Raw genomic sequence first — 17,724 nt, forward strand, 5'->3', positions numbered from 1 at the left:
CTCACATTTTATAAGACAGTAAAATCTGCATATGGCAGATGCTCTTTTTTACAAGGGGAAAGAAGCCCCTTATAATTTAAGTCAGGATCTCTGGGACTCTGCTGGGTGTGTTTTTAGATGTTTTTCTGGAAAGCATCCTTTGGTTTTGAAAACAGACAAGTTGCTGGCTAGTTTTTAGAATGGGGAATTAAATACAAAAATCAGAATGCTGTATTAAACAGTGTTGTGTGATAAATGCAGTATTGTTTGCAGGTGTTGGTTGTTGAACTAGCAAAAGGATGCTAAGGTGTTTCTTTTTAGCTGTCAGACCCCACCCATCCTCTAAGTAGGATTAGAGACTGCTCTGACTACCTCAGAAGACCAATTTTTCAGTATTTTCTGGCATCCCTCACTGTGTCTGATTTAGTTCCCAGAGAGGGTGTGTGTTCAGAGCAGTGCAGGGTTGGGTGTGGAAGTGTTGATGCTCTGGGAAAAGCCAGCACTGCTCAGAATCCCTCAGAAGCAGAGGCTTCAGAGCTCTGGGGAGTGTATACACCAGGGCTGGAAGGACATTGTGACCTTTGGGCCTCCTGGTTCATATTGCCAGAGAACCTCCCATCTCACAGAAAGGATGACACAAGGCACAGCATCGTGGGACACAGTAAACCTACCCTCACCTTTTAATCTGTTTTGAGTTTGCAATCAGAATAATGGATAAGAAATAGTAATTTGGATGGGGCAGCATAAAGCAGGGCAGGCTCTGGGTGAATCCAGCTGATGATATGGAAAGGCATTTCAGTGTTTGGATGAAGCCTGGCTGTGTGGGATGAGACAGCAGTGCTGATGCTGCTGAGACAGTGGTTCTGAAGGGCAGAGTCAGTGCTGGTCTTGTGAAGGGTGACCTGCACATGCAGTGTTGGTAGGGAAGAGGAGAGTCCACCTTGTCCTTGTGGGTTTTAGGTGGATGATGAGTCATGTAAAGCCAGGGTGGTATCAGGACTGGGTGTGGTAGAATCCAGGTGAATCATGGTTACTACACTTAAGAGAAACTGAGCTCATTTAAAAAGTTCGTAGTATTAACAATGGAGGCAAAAGGTTGGAGCAGCAGATTTGGGATGTGATAGACCCTGCAGAACAGTTTCTAAGGAGAATCAGGGGAGATGGGAACTTGCACACTATGATGCCAAGAAGGAAGAATGTTCACTGCTAGAACAGCCAGTTAGAGGTCAGACATTTGAGGTTCAGTGAGTATCAGTGCTGGGGATGGCTCTGGAGAAGCCAAGTTGGGACTCCAGCACCTAAGGACAGCATTAGAAATGCTTCAGCAAATAGCACAGTCGGTGATTTGATGTTTGGTGAATTGAAATCAGCAACCACAGAGGCACAAGGTAGGATAATATAATTCTCTTTATTTAAAGAGAGCTAATAATGTGTCACTTAGCATTTTAAGGAACAAAACAATCTCAGTGCAATCAGAGATACTAAAACCAAAATGACTTACAAAACTGGAAAATACTGTGAAAAGAAATTCTGTATTGTCCAGACATTTGAAATGTCAGTTTTCTTTCAATTTTCCTTGGCAGGATTTTTGAGATGTGTTTTAAGAAAGTCTGTTTCAGAGGCAATTTGACCCAAAAAAAAAGATGGTGACTGAAATGATGCCTTCTTTTTTTTTCCCTGAGAAAGTTCTGTTAGTCCTGCAGGCATTAAAGCACAATGCTTTGCTTGAGGATATTAGAATGTTCTTATTCTGGGAAGGGAATGCTGCCAAAAACCTGGATAAAACCACCAGGCTGAGGAAGAAAGTCAGAAGGATGTGGGTAGTGCAGGTGGGTAACAGAACAAATGGTGTGAAAAATCTCTTTGCGGTGAGAGGAGAAAAGAAAATGGAGAGTACAGCTGCTGACAGCCTTGTCATCGTTTGCTTTGTGGAAGGCAGCCAGAGCTGCAGGGAGCAGAGGCCTGGAGGAGCACATCTCACCTTCCAGAGATGTGTGGATGGGTGGGGACACAGCAGGCAGGGCTGGGGACACAGGGGCAGGATTGCAGGTGCTGCTCTGTCACCTGTGGGGTGAGTGTCACCTGCATCCAGCTGCCTCTTACATCAGTGGTGTGGGGGACACTTGCCACCTCAGTCAGGCCACTTTGCCTTTCAGTGTTCACAGCCAGAGCTGTGTGTCAGGAACAAACATTTCCAGCAGCTCCTTCTCTTTCCTGCTCCACACTGCTCCGAGCAGGCACTGCACACATGTGAGGTTACTGCCTGCTCCCAAACCCACTCAGTAACTGAGGAATCAAAGCATTCTTGCTGTATTTCACTGCAAATTTCATTTCTTTATAATCAGCTGCTAATTTTATTTTCAGCCTGTCTATTCTAAATAGCAGCTCAAAGCCTTTTACGCTGGCTGAGGAAGTAATGATTTTCTCTGTAAAGAATCCTGTGGCTTCCTACAGCAGGAGCTTTATTAGAATAAAATCAGAAGCAGTTAATGGTGGCTGCAGGATTTGTAACAAGCATGTGAGCTAGGAATGAAGGCAGCATTGGGATTTTTTTCTTCTTTAGCTTTGAATTTTTTCCTGGTTCAGTGGATTCTTTTTTTCCTTTTGGATTTTGGATTTTCAATATGTAGCATTAGTCTGAAGAAAATTAATTTCCTATTGGAGTTACTCTAAACTGGAAGCCTCTAGTCAAAATTGCAGTATTTGTGTGTGGCACTGGTATTTTTGCCTGGCAGGACTCTTTCCATACAAGATGAAATCTTGCAGCCCTCTTCCCATTTCACAGAGTGCCTTATGAAGGGGAGGCATGGCAGAAAGGCATTGGAAATTGAAAAGGGAAGTCTTGCTGCAAAAGCCTTGCCTTGTGGCCAGACTCCTGCCCAGACAGAGGGTGCCAAGAAGTGGGAGAAGGGCTGTGCCTGCTTCTCTGACCTGGTCTTGGAGCAGACCCCCACAGACCCAGTTCTGCTGCTCTGGATGGGTTGGGATGGAGAACTCTGGTTTTCCAACATCTGCAAGAGTCTTGGTTGTTCAGTCTTTCTTAGTTCCTTTCTTCCTTTCCTGCTGTGATAAAGGGAAACTTCCAGACACTGCATGTGGTACCTTCAAAGAGGAGGAATTCTGCACTGTTTACATGCATTGACACTGATGTCTGTAAATGGTTGGGTCATCTCCTGTAACTTTCCCTTCTGCTGCTGTCTTCCAGGTGCACACGTTCAGGGGCCCGCACTGGTGTGAATACTGTGCCAACTTCATGTGGGGCCTCATTGCTCAGGGAGTAAAATGTGCAGGTAACAGTTGTTCAGTGTTCTTTTCCTGAGTCATTCCTGCTTTTGTAACTCTGTCATGTCACAGACTCTGGGGGCCAGGGGCCAGGCTGCTCCTTGTCCAGTGGGAGGAGGGACTGGATCCTCTGCTGCTGATGGCTTCAGGTACCTGCTCAGTAACTCACTGGAGTGATGCAGAGCACACCTCGAGCATTCACAGAGAGCAGACAATCATCATCATCATGAGATTTATTTTTTTTTTACCCCCACCCTTTTAGAATGGAGGAGAAAATAGACAGATGCATAGTTAGAATTATTTCTTTTATACCATTCCATGTATTGGTAGATGTGAGAAAATCATTGGGGATCTTGATGTGCAAGGTGGGTATCAGTAAATTCTATGTTAGCAGACATTCAGTTTAATTTTATATATAAACCAGCTGACTCCCAGCGTGCCACAGACCCTGAATCACATCTCCTACCTGCAAACTGAGAAGAAAATAAGAAAAGGGATGATGAATAAGGGATGCCTACTGAAATGTTACATAAACATTCAGGTGCTGGTAGAAATGTATTACACACATGGGTATCACTGCAGGCATTTCTGGGATAAAGCCTCTCCAAAGGAAAACAGTTTGACACTTTATTGATAAGGTTCTTCTGAAAGGAAAGGACAGTCAGCTTTCTTTCAAAGGCAAAGAAAAGGATCAAAGTTTGCTGTATTTAAAAAGTATTTTATGACATTCTAGCAAAGCGTATTTATAAAAATGGTGCAAAGAGATGTTGATGTATGAAGACCTGCTTATGTTGCCCTGGAAACTGAATTTTCAAGCTAATTTAAGAAAATCTGCTCTGTCTGAAGCTTTCTGAAGTCTTGTCTCAAGCAAATAAGAAGGCTTTTTATCAGAGAACTGCAAAAGAATGTAATATTTAAAATAATTTCTAGCCACATGGGATTGAAATATTTTTAAATGCTTCACCCATAACCATTTCAGTGCAATATTTTGTTGCTACCATTGCAGTTTGTATTGTTCAGGATGCACTAGAGAGTGCAGCTCTGTTTTAAGACATGATTGTGTAAAAATGGCATTTCCTTTCTCAGTATTTTCCCTCTACTAAGAGTACAGGATTGCAGCCATGTCCTCCACTTGTGTGTGAAGGTTGTTAGTACTTCTTGCTGCACTTGATTTTGAGCAGTGTGTACAGTGCTAGGAGAGGAAGAGGAAGCTTGATTTTGGTTTTCTGATCAGTATGTTTTTGATGACACTTGAATCAGTAAGTGTGCCATCTTTATTCCTTGCCCTCAATTCCTCCATTTGGGCATTTAAGAGAGATATCAACTATTTTTCAGATTGATGTTAGGTAATTTTGATCCAGAAAGAAAATTTTTAAGAAATGATATGAATGGTATGTTTGCAATGCTGCATAACACTGTGGAATTAATACTATTGCTTTTACTATTAAATCCAAAGTGCTTATTATTTAGTAGTGCCCTTTTTTTTTAAACTGAAGTAGAACTGATTTTCCAGATTTATGCAGATTTTTCTAAACTCTGGGTTTCCAAAAGCTTCCAAAATCTGGTTTTCTTTCCTCCTTATGAGGATGGTAATAAGTACTGCAGTATCCATTCTCCTCCTTGCAGTGTAAAGAACATATGTGTATTGGATGACTTCATAGGTTCAGAAACTATAATTAGTGCTTTCTGTCTGTGTGAGGTTTCATGTCAGTGTTTGTAGCTTCCATTAGTTTATGTGATCTTATTTGTGTTTTAAAATGCCATGTTGTACGACCATGCTTGCTGAAGTGTCAGCAAGGATTTGGGGTGGGATGAGGCTGCAGCAGTTCCCACAGCTGAGGCTGTGCAGCCACCAGAGCCAGAGGCTGCACAGATCTGGGCATTTCAGGGAAATATTGGAGGTGCACAGTCACAGAACGAGGGTCTGCATGGCCAGTGCTAATGTACTAATGTAGGGGAGCTCAGGCTTGAGTGGAGGGAGTTTGGCAGAATTTATGTGGTCTTACAGTGGTTTTTTTTTAAGAAAAAAAAAAAAAGTAATAATTTTGCTTCTGAACTGAGTCATTTTAATATGGAAACAATGAGGCACAGTAAACCAGGAGCCACACGAGGTCATTGCTTTTAAAAAAACCAAAATACAGCTTTTAGCAAGATGCAGCCCACTTGAATTCAAGTGGGGTTCAATACCACTTCAGGGTAATCCATGAAATCTGTTTGGTGAAAATACCTACAAGCAAAACTGCATGGTTCATATATAATTTTCTACTTTTTAAAGCATTTGCTTTTTATAGCAAACAGTTGCACATCTGAAGAGGACTCGATTTGCAGTACAGAAGTGATAAGTTTAACAAATAGAAATTATTTACTGCATGAGCTACTCTCAACCGTTTTAAATCCTATTCTGTGCAGAAGCACAAAAACATGCAAAAAGAGAAGTGTAGGACAGTCCAAGAGCAGACAGCAAAGATAAATGTCACCCATTTCAGAAAGGAGGAAGAGCCAGTGGATAAAACAGAGCTTGTTTTTAATGGCTGATAGTTTGTTACACAAAGTAAGCCAATCCTTTAAAAAATTATCAGCCAGAACTAAATGTTCATAAGAGTACACATGTCAGAGCAAGCAGCAAAGATGCCTTCACAAGTTCAGCTGGGTTCAGCATGGCTGAAAGTGTATCTCTCTGCCAAAAGACAGACTTGAGTGTGTTCAGGATCTTGTCAGGTACAGTCCTGTATTATTAATTCTTGGAAGGTGGATTGTCCCTAACTTACCCTTGTTCAGGTTTTATGGTAGACAAAGGAGAACTATGTCTTTTCCTTCCTTAAAGATGAGAGATAAACATCCATCAGGTGTCCAGTGTGGTGCCTATGTTTGTTGGTTGAAATGAGATGTTGAGTGTTATCTGGACTGCAAAGGTTTGGGGATTAATACAAACCACCAAACATGAGAAGAACTTCATTGTCTTCCAAACTAGAACTTAGGGGTGATGTCTGGGATTTGGATCCTGTAAGAAACTAATTGGTGGGTGTGGCATGTAGTCTGACTTCTGCTGAAGATACCTGGCAAAACAGGAGCAGTTTCTTTTTCCTTGAATGTCATTCTCTCAAATTTGGTCTTCATTTCATCAACATCTTTAAAGACACATTTGCTTCCTTAGAGGGAATCCTATAATAAATATCTGCCCTGCTGCCTCAGAGGGTCATACTTCCAACTTTTGCATTCAAGCCACAAGTCCTTAAATTTTTTTGTGAGATGAAGACACATCTGTACACAAGGAATCTGCCTTTTTTGATGGCATGCTCCAGTGTGCTTCCCTGCAGGCTTCTGCCATAAGTAGAAACGACTGAAGAAGTATTTGAAATTATACTGCCACCACTTTGTGTGAACACTGAAGGTCAGTAGAAGTTAATGAAGACCTAAGATTTTACCCCAGATCAAAATCCAGTGAACTTAGAAAAATGTATTCTTAGTTGCATTCCTCCTATGTAAAGCTCTCCCATGTTCATAGGGCTCATCCCACTGCCTGGAATATGTTCAAGGAGAAACTATAACAATTTTCAAAGAAAATTTGCAGATGTGCACCAGTTCTTTTTATGAATGATACAAACACGTAACAAGCAGTAGCATTGCCAGAATAGTGTGTTCTCAGACCCAGCTGCCCCATTTCCTTTGCTATTTGTTTTGCCTTGCTATGAAATCCTTTGTGTTGGACAGCCCTGTGTTGCTCCACTGGTGTGTAAGGATGGAGGAGAGCACAAATGAGCCTGTCCATCCTCAGGCACTGATTGTGCAGGCAGAGTGCTCACACTTTCCATGCCTGGAAGAACAGCTGATGCTCTTGTGACTGCAGTCAGCAAAGGGAAGGTGTTCTCATCACACTGCCCACCCCCAAGGTATTTTGCATGGCTCAGTCATGAAAAGCTTCCCTTCTGCCCACGCTTGTGCCTTAAAAACACATCCAAGCTCCTTCTGGGATGGGCACCCAGATTCTGCTGGTTGGAGAATGCCAGGGACAGACAATCAGCCCAGGGAAAGGCCAAAGAGCAAAGCAAAGCTGCAGAGGTCAGGGCAGTGGGAAGGGGACTGGACAGCAGCCCTTGCCCAGCACAGCAGGTGCTGGTGCTGTTGGAGATGTGTGCTGCCTGACAAGCTGTTCCACCAGCTCAGATCTGGTGGTGTTCCTGCAAGGAATGAATTTTAAAATGCTAATCAGACAGCAGAGCCTTGCTTCAGAGCCGTTCCCAAGGGGAAGCTATTCTGGAGCTATATATTCCTGAAACTGTAAGTCCTAAAAGCAGCTTTGTCTCCAAGCCCACACAGACCTGGAAGCCTTGAGCAAGCCAGTGGCCCAGCCAGGGAGCTGTCAAGAGGTAGGCAGGTGTCATGGCAGGAAACCAGGGAAGTTCTTGAACAAACTGGCTCTAATCTTTCAAAACTTCCATACAATGAAGGCATAGTCGCTAAACATTTTGGAGGTACAAATGTAAGTATTCTTTTGATTTGAGATAAGGGAATATTGGCTGGTTTGATGGGCTATTTTTCCTTTCATTTCATCATCCCTGATTTTTCAGCAGTGTTTGGTAATTTTGTTGCCAAGTAACTAGCTGCCCTCTTGAAATTCCTTTCTTAAAATAATGCACCCTTAGTGCATGCTACAGTGGGTGGATGTAAGCAGGGTTTAGGGAGCATACCCATATGTTAGCCATGGCTGCTTAGTGAAGTGCTGAAGGCTCTGGTGGGACCAGGGTTGTTCCCAGATGTGCATTGCAGATGAACACATGGCACATGTTTGGGGCACTGTGGCAGCTCCAGTGTGGCCACTCAAAGATGCAGCCATGCAGCTGAGGAGGAGGAGGGCAGACCTTCACAGCACCCCACTGGATTGTGCTTGGAAGCACAGAGTGCAGCACGTGGGGCCACTGGGGCTGCTGCTTTCACCTGCCTATTGGAACACACTGCATCCCATGAAACAGAGAACATTGCTCCCTCTGCTACACAAAGGGTGTTAATTTTTTTAAGAAAAACTACAAGCACATGAGTGATGTATGAGAGAAATGTCTTTCTAACCTATTCACTCTTGCAAGAAAGTCCTTTGTGCTTGTGTAGGGCTCAGTCTTCCTGTGTCAGCTCAGGTGTGAGAGTGTTGCCCTGGCTGGTAGGTGCTGCAGTGAACCAGCCCAAGGTGCCACCACTGCAGCTGCACCCTCCTACACTTACCACAAACCTCAGAAGAGTCTTTCAAGACTTCATGCAGACAATGTAAATCTACCCTTTAGCTCTTAAAGCTGCTCTTCAGTGATAGACTGCATCAATTTGGGGGGGATAATTCGGACATATAACTAGAGTGATGTATGTAGCACATGGTATTGTTCCGATGGAGCATGATCAGCAGCCATGTTAGCCAATAAATCATAAACCAAAGGAAATCTAAAACTGACTAGAGTCAAATCAACAGTATAACAAAACATGACAGCTAAGTATATTTTGGTCTCTACAAATATTTATAATGTGTGTTCATGGGGCAGTAGTAACATACATCTATCTCTTGGCTCTGCTCATGCATTTAATATGAACATGTTATTTGTTCTCTTGGCCCAGTGGACTAACATCAGTATGAGCTGTTTCTGTAACATTACCAAACCTTCTTCTAGGCATTGTAGGAAACTATTGTCAGGCTGGTATTAAATTTATTACTTCTCATAGAAGTAATGTCACAGCCCATGTGAACTCCTAGATCAATATGCTGTTAAAGCCAGGGCAGCTTATCACCGGCTTTCAAAACTGTCATCTAAAATTACTTTCTGCGCACCCTCGTTAAATTTCCAAACTTCCTATAAACTCTTGAATTTATGACTGCATTGGGTTTGATCCATGTGGTATACTTGAAAAGTGGCCACAGTTTGATAGCACTGTAAAAGGAATAATAAGAGTGACTTACAATTCTGCTTCTGAGAAATCATCTCTATAAGGTGAAACTGATTAACCGAAGTCAGCAGAAGTTTTACTATTGACCTGCAAGAGCTCATGACTACATCTTTTACATCTGTCCTATATTATTCCAGGATTTATCAGCAGTTAGAATGCTTTAGAGGGATTTCTCTGAAGCTCCTCACCAGCCAGTACATTCTGTAAGAAATGGGTAAGGCTCGTGGTTACTTTAGATCCAGAGTATAGCTGCTATTCTGGATTTATTTTGACATAATGAAAAGTAAATAGACTTTCAGTTTGAAATTAAATTGATCCCCTTGGTCTTAATGAACCCAGCCAAATTATGAAGCTCATGTGTAAAAAAAGGCAAGCAGTCCTAAGACTTTACCCCACAGCAGCACACGGGGACATTCAGGACTTGGCTTTCCTCTTCCTTCCTACTTGATTCTAAAATAATGGCTTTTGAAGCTTTCAAAGCATCTGCAATGAGAACAGAGGACTTATTATTATTTGATAGTATTGAGTTTGCAGTACAATTCCTGTTGTTTAGTACTAACAAGTAAGTTGAGTACAGTTAAGTACAAAACCAGGACATTCCCAGTGCTCTGTGGAGAGGAGGAGTGACCTCCTGCCATGGTGCTTTTTACCTTGGTGGGGTTAGCAAGACATCATCCTTAGTAATCAGCTGGACCAGAGATGAGTGAAGTGATTGAGACATGGTAGTTCTGCCTTTCATGAAGTATTTTCAGCTGGGGTTAGAGGCCCACTTAGTTCAGGAAGCACAGCACTGGTGAGTTTCAGGTTCTTCACTGGAAAAAAGTACCATTTTCTGATGCAATTTCACTAAAATCACCTTGATATGAAAATGCTAAACTTAAGATGGTTTTCTGTGCTTACACAAGAGGCAAGAAGCCTTAGTTATTACAAGGATACCACATAGCCCAGTAATACTGAATATAAGGCTCACATGTTTTCTAAAGATTAGGTATGTGGAATATTTCCAGGTTTTAAATGTTTCTCAGGAATGCTGATAAGCCCTTAGCCAGTGGTTGGTACATAAAATTTAATCAAATGCAAAGGAAGAACAAGAGAGAGGAGAAAAGTTGACTTCTGCATTTGTAATTATTATTCTGGGATTAATGAGGTCAGATTCAAAGCCTGTCTGACTCTATGGGATTAGCAATAACACAATTACTGTCAGAAACAAGATTTTCACAATTTTCATCTCTGTAAATTGATATTTTAATGAATGGAAGCTTTCTTGTATATAAATATAGTTAAGATTATCTCAGTCAAGGCAAAAATTTAAGTCAAGTGTAAGATACTTGGGAGTATGTGTTTTTTTATTCTTTTTTGTGTATTTTATTCTTAATAATCCTTGGGTTTCCAGAAACATAACTCTGAGCTATATTGCTGTCTGTGTGAAGCAGCTAATTTGCACTCACAGAATGCTTCATGAGTTCTTATGAGTGAGGTGCTGCCATTCCAGTGTTGTAGACATTATTTTTGATAGACAGGTATTTCATGCTTGTTGGAAGAGGTGATTCTTGAGGCAGTTTTAGGAATTATATGTACAATAATTATATTTGCATTTGTAAATACTATTATTGCAATGTTAAGGTTTATTCCTAAATAAAGGAAGTCAAGATTTATGATTTCCTATGTGGTCTCAATTTACTTCCCTTGTGTGTTTGTTAAGATGTTAGCTCTAATTATTTGACTATTTATTATTTTTTACTCCTAATTTTTGCCTTCATTTTGAAAGCAGACTTCTTTAATAGCACCTATTCAGTATTTTGTCTTCTTGTTTTTAAAAGTTCTGGTCTTACTAATGACACAGTATTCAACCCTTACACTAAAGAAGAGTAATTTTACCTGTGCATTTCCACAAACATTCATTGATTTGGTTCCATGAGACCCAGGGGAGACAAGAACAGCTTCTCCTTACCATGTTACAGCTGGAGCAGTGACTCACTAAAGGGCTCAGGTCACACATTTCAGTGAATGTGGGTTTCCTATTTAAAGCACAGAGACCTGGTTCATGGCACAGAATTGCATCCAGGAGGGAAATTGAGCTCCCTGCCCGTGTGCTCCCCACTCCTCACCAGGGAGATCACTCCTGCACAGAAATACCTCAAGAGAATTCTAATCAGCCATTTCATCTGCATCCAGATCTGTGCAAGTTTTGATGGATTGGAGGTGACATGCCAAACTTTAATTGCAACCACAGGATCCTAAGTGACAAATCTGGTTGCTTTATAGGCCTTTTAAGTAAACAAAGTGCTTTTAGCAGCAGGCTGCAGCTGACTTAGTGGAAATTAAACTTAGCCATGAATTCTGGGGTTTACTGTTTTGGAAAAAACCAAGTCAAATAAATTGGAACTTTAATGAAAGTACAAGTATTGGCAAAATCAGCTGGAACAAAATGCAAAGGGATTCTCAGCAGATAGATGCCCAGTGAGAGAAGAAAGATTTTCATGAAGGCATTGGTCCTTTAAGCTCCCACCCCATGTAATCCTGTGACAATGCAGGGCACTTGGCAGGGCAGGGAGTGCAGGAATGCTTGCAGAGCAGCAGTCCCTGTGAGCTCCAGCACAGCAGAGCGTGCAGCCATCCTCACTGGGATGTGCTGCTGGGCTTGACTCTCTCCTGGCAGCACTGGGAGTCTGCATGGCAGAACAGGAGAGGGGGCACTGAAAGCAGTCCCAGGGTCAGTGCCAGGGCCAACTCACTGCAGAGGGGTTGTAGCCTGTTTGTAACCCAGTCCCTGCCTTCATCTCCCCCAGATGATGTCTAAAGTACCTGATCCAGGATTATGAAAATTAAAATGAAGGTGTTAGGAAATCCCCAGTAACTTGGGAGCAAAGTCTTCATTGTGACACCAGTGTATGTAATAGTGGTGGGGAACATAATTGACCCCTAGCTCCTGATTTGAAAAAACATATGGAAAGATTGTCACTCTGTGTTAGACCTTCTAGAAACAGAAGAAATGTCTTGGGTAGGAAATCCCTGACTTCAGGGCTGTTCCAATGTCAGGTATTCAATGGTTAAGGGCCCTGAAGAGATGTAACTGTTGTGAGCTGAGAACAGGTCCTGCTGGAGTCATTTGTACTCCACAGCACTGATCTCAGAATACATTTTCAGCAAAGACCAGCCTAATCATATTTTCATTTTTTCTCTCAGATTGTGGTTTAAATGTGCACAAGCAATGTTCCAAGATGGTCCCAAATGACTGCAAGCCAGACCTGAAGCATGTCAAAAAAGTGTACAGCTGTGACCTTACCACACTAGTAAAAGCACACTTCACCAAGAGACCAATGGTGGTAGATATGTGCATTAGGGAAATTGAATCTAGAGGTAAGGCATCCTTAATGGACTTTTGTTGCTTTACTGATAATCCATTTAGATTGATCTGGGTCATCTGGGTTTCTGCTGGATGTATGAATGCTCAAAACAGATTTGCACAAGATATTTTATGACTGCCAATTACCCTGCACAGCTAATATTATACTGTGCATTATTTCATGGTTCGTACCATTTATAATTTTTATAGATTCTGCTAGAAATTGCTTAATGGGAAGTTACTTCTTTGTAGTTACTTATTAGGGCCTATCTTTCCAGTAATATATTCATTTAAAATATTAAATGAATATGGCAAAACAAAGGGGGTTCATATTAATATGCTCTTGCTAGTTTCCCTAGCCCATACTGAGTAACCTTTTCTAGAATAAGGGTGTTTGTTTTTATTCTGAAATAATGACTGATCATCGAGCATGTTAATCTGAGTTATTTTTAAATGAGTCGTAATTGGTTTAGTATGTTCCTTCAGCTCTGAAGTCATTTAGTGCTGATAGAACAAGGCATCTACTGCAATGGTCAGGGTTAAAAACCCAGGATCAGGTTTCATTCTGGAAGAAAAACCTGATAAGGCTTTTAAAGCATGTCTGCTTTTTCTGCCTTAAATGAAAAACTTGACAAGGGAAGAACCAGGTGGAAGGCAACTGTAAAAATCAGGACTAATTTTAATCTTGTTAAAATGTTCATTGCAGGTCTTAATTCTGAAGGACTGTACAGAGTCTCAGGATTTAGTGATCTTATCGAAGATGTCAAAATGGCATTTGACAGAGGTACAGTGTTTCCTGCATGCTGGAACTTGGTGCTGATGTATAAAAGACACCCAGCTTTTCTGCAGAGCCTCTGTCTCACGCTCCACTGCACCAGTGGTCTGAAGGAGTCTGATGGCTGTGCTGGCAGGAGGGGAGGCTCCCCATCAGAACAGCATATCAGCTTCACTTGGGCCTTTATTACAAAAATCTACTTTTCTCCTTCCATCAGTATCTGTGCTCCAGTAACCATGTGTGTAGGAAGGACAAAGCTTTGTGAACTACTGCCCTAGTTTGCAAGTCAAACTGCTCGGAGGGGTGGGGGAGGGATAGAGGGTGAGTGGTGAAGTGCCTTAAGAGAGCTGTGCAACTTAAATCCATCTTTCTGGATGAAAGCTCCAAAATAATAAGATGAATGCAATAGTGCAAACAAAGTTTGAATTATTACAGACTAAAAGAAGGTCACTGAGAACAAACTCTTCTCTATGAGAAAAGACAGTGGGAAAATTAAAGGCTTTCCAGCTGCAGTCCCTCTATCCCAGTAGAAATCAAGGCCAGAATCTGTGCTGGAACCTCTCTTTCCTGTTTGTCTGGAGGACTGGACCAATTCAGACAACATCTGCAGTGTTAGCAGGGTGGGGACATGCTGGAGAAGCCAAGTTCTGGATCTATGTCCGCTGCAGTTTGGAGTAGGTAGGATGTTGTAATTAAATGGTGAACACATGTTTTTCCCTATAAAACAGGGGAGCTGTGAACAAATCTGGTTTTCTGCCTTTTACTTTTTTTCCCCAGACTCCCTGATTTTTCATTCAGTGCTGATGAATGTGTTGTTTTGCAATGCAGTGTGTTCAGAAGTAGCTGAACGTCCACACACTAATACAAGACAGATACTGCTACTGGCAGGCAGGTTTAAAAAAAAAAATCCAAAGTGTATTTTTAGTAATTATTTGAAACAAAGGAAAGATATGTTACTTTAGAAAATGCTTGAGGTTTTCACCCTGAAACCATGAACGTCACAGTCTAGTAACTCTGTTTAAGTTATAAAAGCCAGATTCTGTAGTCGTGTCCTTTGAAATGTTTGCTTAAGCGAGTTACTGTTTTTCTTTTGAATGCTGCTTTACATCTGTTTACATTTCCAAGGCTTTAATATCGGTGCCTTCTCCACACAGATGGGGAAAAAGCTGATATTTCTGTGAATATGTATGAAGATATCAATATTATCACTGGTGCACTTAAACTGTACTTCAGGGATTTGCCAATTCCACTCATCACGTATGATGCCTACCCAAAGTTTATAGAGTCTGCAAGTAAGTATAACACATTTTTTGTCTGCTTTTCTTTCTTAGCCCCTTTTCCTTTTTGTGCAGGACTGTCCTATTCATTTTATAGCTCTCATCAGCTCTTACCCTGCATGCCCAATTTAGTAAAGCTTGCAGGATTAAACATGCAGTGCACAGTACAGCCTGACCGTGTGATGCTCCATGTGCATGGTTACATTTTCCTTTGCCTTTGTCACCAGGAATGTTTCCTTTTCATCACCCATTATGGATTACATCACTTGTGTGTCTTGCATTAGTCCTGGGTACTTGACAGTGATATTTAAAGTCTGTTGCATTTATGTTGCCAGAAAGAAGGTGATTTATGGAAATGTTTAGAAATAAGACATTGTTTCTGGAGTTGTCCATTTTGAGTATTTTCATAAGCTGATAACCACTCATCATCCCAAAGCCACCTTTGGGGCTGGCCTTGCAGAAAGTAGGTCTACAAGCATGGCAGTAAGCCCAGCTGGAACATCTCTCCCAAGCATCCTGGCTGCCTGAAGCATTTCTGTGCTCTGCTCTCACCAGCCACACCTGGAAAGGTGTGAGGTAGCCGTGGGTAGGAAGCAAGGACTGCGTGCTGGCCTGACAGCTCCTTCGGAGAAGGCTCTTTCCAAGTCATATGGAGACAGCCAAAGGCACTGATGGCAAAGTTCCCAGTACCTTCTGCTCTCCTAGAGCTGCACCTGTAGATTATTTGTGCAAAACCAGCCCAGTCAGCAAGGATTGCCAGAGGATTTTTTTTAGTGGGCTGCAGGGAATCTTTCAGTGTAGTGCAGTTTGCTGTGGGAAGTTTTCTTTGTGCCAAACCAGTCACATCCTTAAGGTGCTTTGAGCATCCCTTTGGACAGACAAATCCTCCATGAGTAATCCAGCAGAGCTGACACCCTATCTCCTGTGCAGGCCACCAGTTTGCCTTTCTGTGTGTAAATTCTGGCTGTCCATGGGTGACAGTTGAACATCTGTGTTTCAGAAACCGCGGATCCGGATGAACAGCTGGAGATTCTCCACGAGGCGCTGAAGCTGCTGCCGCCTGCACACTGTGAAACGTTACGGTATCTCATGGCACATCTGAAGAGGTGGGTGAATAGCTGCAAAGAGCTCTGAGCCACACTCATTTTTAGCAAAAGTCCATGTTAGCAGCTCCACAAAAGTCTGGTCAAGGCTCACCAAATCCTGGAGAGGGCCTGTGGCAGGAGTGGTACTGTGCACAGTAGCAAAACTCAGACATGGGATTATCCTTTACAAAGCAAAACCAAGATGGCATGTTAGGGCATCCACTTGAGTTTCTCAAGTGACATGAACTTACTGCCAATATGTAGGAAAAACTACTTACTTTAAGTGCTCTTCTGCTTTTTTTCATTTTATAGTTCTTCTACAAGTAGGACTATGTTGACTCTGCCAAGTGCCTCAGGCAAAATCCAGCTACTGAGTTTCTGCCTGATTTGTCCCTTTATTACAATGACATTTCCAGTGGGTGTTTTAAAATAGACGAAGGGATGAGTGAAGACATAGGAACAAAAAATTCTACCTAACAGCTTGTGAAGTGTGAAGTTAATTTTTCCTCACCCTGTTCAAGATTAGCTGTTGCTATTCTACCTAGCAAGTTGTTTTTGCACATCATATTTCTGGTATAGATGAACGATAAGGTGGAAAAGTGACAAAATTCACTATTTTTAAAGTTCTGTTTAATGCTTTGCAAGAAGGAGCTGTGCTGCTCGACAGGCTGTTGTCTTGCTGCTGGATTCAGGTAATCAGACACAGCTCCTTTATTTGGAATACTTACAGACTGGAGACACAGCAACTTAGTACATCAGTCTGACCTGTTTTCAGATAAAAGCTGAGGCAGAAAGGGAGAAACAGAAGAAGAATCTGGAGTTTGTAGTTTTTGTATACCAAAGGGCTTGTTCATGCAGTGCAAGTGAGCACAGTCTGTGTGCTCTGAGGAGGACAGACACTGACTCACCACAAACCCACTCAGCCTTTGCTTTCACTCACTCCCCAGTGTTTCACCTGACACTCCCATGTGTGACCTGCTGGAAACAGTGGGGGAAAGGCACATTTTTGTCCAGTTTTCCTGATTTTCAAGTATGAGCAGGCATGATCTGGCACAGAAGAAATGTGAGAATCACTGGGTTTTTTTTTTTTTACAGAGTAACACTCCATGAAAAGGAAAACCTGATGAGTGCAGAAAACCTGGGCATAGTTTTTGGACCAACCCTTATGAGAGCGCCGGAGCTGGACGCGATGGCTGCCCTGAACGACATCCGCTATCAGAGACTTGTGGTGGAGATGCTTATAAAAAATGAAGACATTTTATTTTGAATATTTTGGGGGTTTTGTAATAAAAAGGAAGCAACAGTGTTCTATGGATGAAGGAATATTTTAAAGTAATTTAATGGCTCTTGTCACTGAATTCCATATTTGCTAGAGCTTTCGATGTATTCAGGATAAAAATGAAGGAACTCTTTGTCGTTTCTGTAGTGCCATTCAGCTGATGTTGAAAAAGGTTAACACATACTTTCCAGTACTAGTAATCCTGGGTGTTTATCATGTTGAAATAAAAAACAAAATGCCTAAAGCTATTGCATGATTTGCTCCCTGTTCTCCCTGTTCTGGTGAGACTCATTCCATGAAGAAAACAACTGAACTGGTGCAGCATCTTTGTTCTGGATAGTTTGTGATTGTAATTCAGCATGTTTCTCCGTGTAAACCTGTTGTGAATTTGCTTTTTTGTTCTATGTAATTGGTTTCTGATACTAAAAAGAAGGCAGACTTATGTGAAATGGAGCCTCTGGCCATTTATTGACATTTCATATTCTTCTCTTCCACTTTTGGGGCTGATTTCTTCTTGGGTTTCTTTCCATTTTTTCATCATATAGTAATTTGTTTTTAACAGAAGCAAAACTGTACTTTAAATGTTACTTTAAATAATTCTCCATGATGTTTATGGTGGTTGCAGTGAAATCTGCAATACTGAACAGTGTTCCTTTATTATTATTGCTATTTCAATTGTAATTTTGTATTTTTATCTGGCATGCATATATTAATTTATTAAATTTGCTTTTAGAACTCGAACATTATGGTATTTATTTTTACTTACTGAACTTATTTCA

At 41.6% G+C, this 17,724-nt stretch overlaps 1 protein-coding gene and 1 long non-coding RNA gene across 4 annotated transcripts in view; both read left to right on the forward strand.

Annotated features, from left to right (window-relative positions):
* The window catches only part of CHN1 (chimerin 1), an 89,617-nt gene extending 72,636 nt beyond the window's left edge, over nucleotides 1–16,981 (forward strand). For all 3 annotated transcript variants that reach the window (XM_079310353.1, XM_079310355.1, XM_079310354.1), the window contains 6 exons: nucleotides 3,185–3,269; nucleotides 12,370–12,543; nucleotides 13,236–13,313; nucleotides 14,459–14,596; nucleotides 15,582–15,687; nucleotides 16,762–16,981. In XM_079310353.1, coding sequence (XP_079166479.1) covers nucleotides 3,185–3,269; nucleotides 12,370–12,543; nucleotides 13,236–13,313; nucleotides 14,459–14,596; nucleotides 15,582–15,687; nucleotides 16,762–16,933 — 753 coding nt within the window. In that variant the 3' untranslated portion in view covers nucleotides 16,934–16,981. The remainder of the gene's footprint in view (nucleotides 1–3,184; nucleotides 3,270–12,369; nucleotides 12,544–13,235; nucleotides 13,314–14,458; nucleotides 14,597–15,581; nucleotides 15,688–16,761) is intronic.
* Nucleotides 3,295–5,279, forward strand: LOC306804150. Its single transcript, XR_013774815.1, has 2 exons — nucleotides 3,295–5,086; nucleotides 5,135–5,279. It is a non-coding gene; the product is annotated as an uncharacterized lncRNA (long non-coding RNA).
* Nucleotides 16,982–17,724: the final 743 nt, after the last annotated feature.

Source organism: Erithacus rubecula (assembly GCF_903797595.1).
Source record: "Erithacus rubecula genome assembly, chromosome: 8".
Taxonomy (NCBI): Eukaryota; Metazoa; Chordata; class Aves; order Passeriformes; family Muscicapidae; genus Erithacus; species Erithacus rubecula.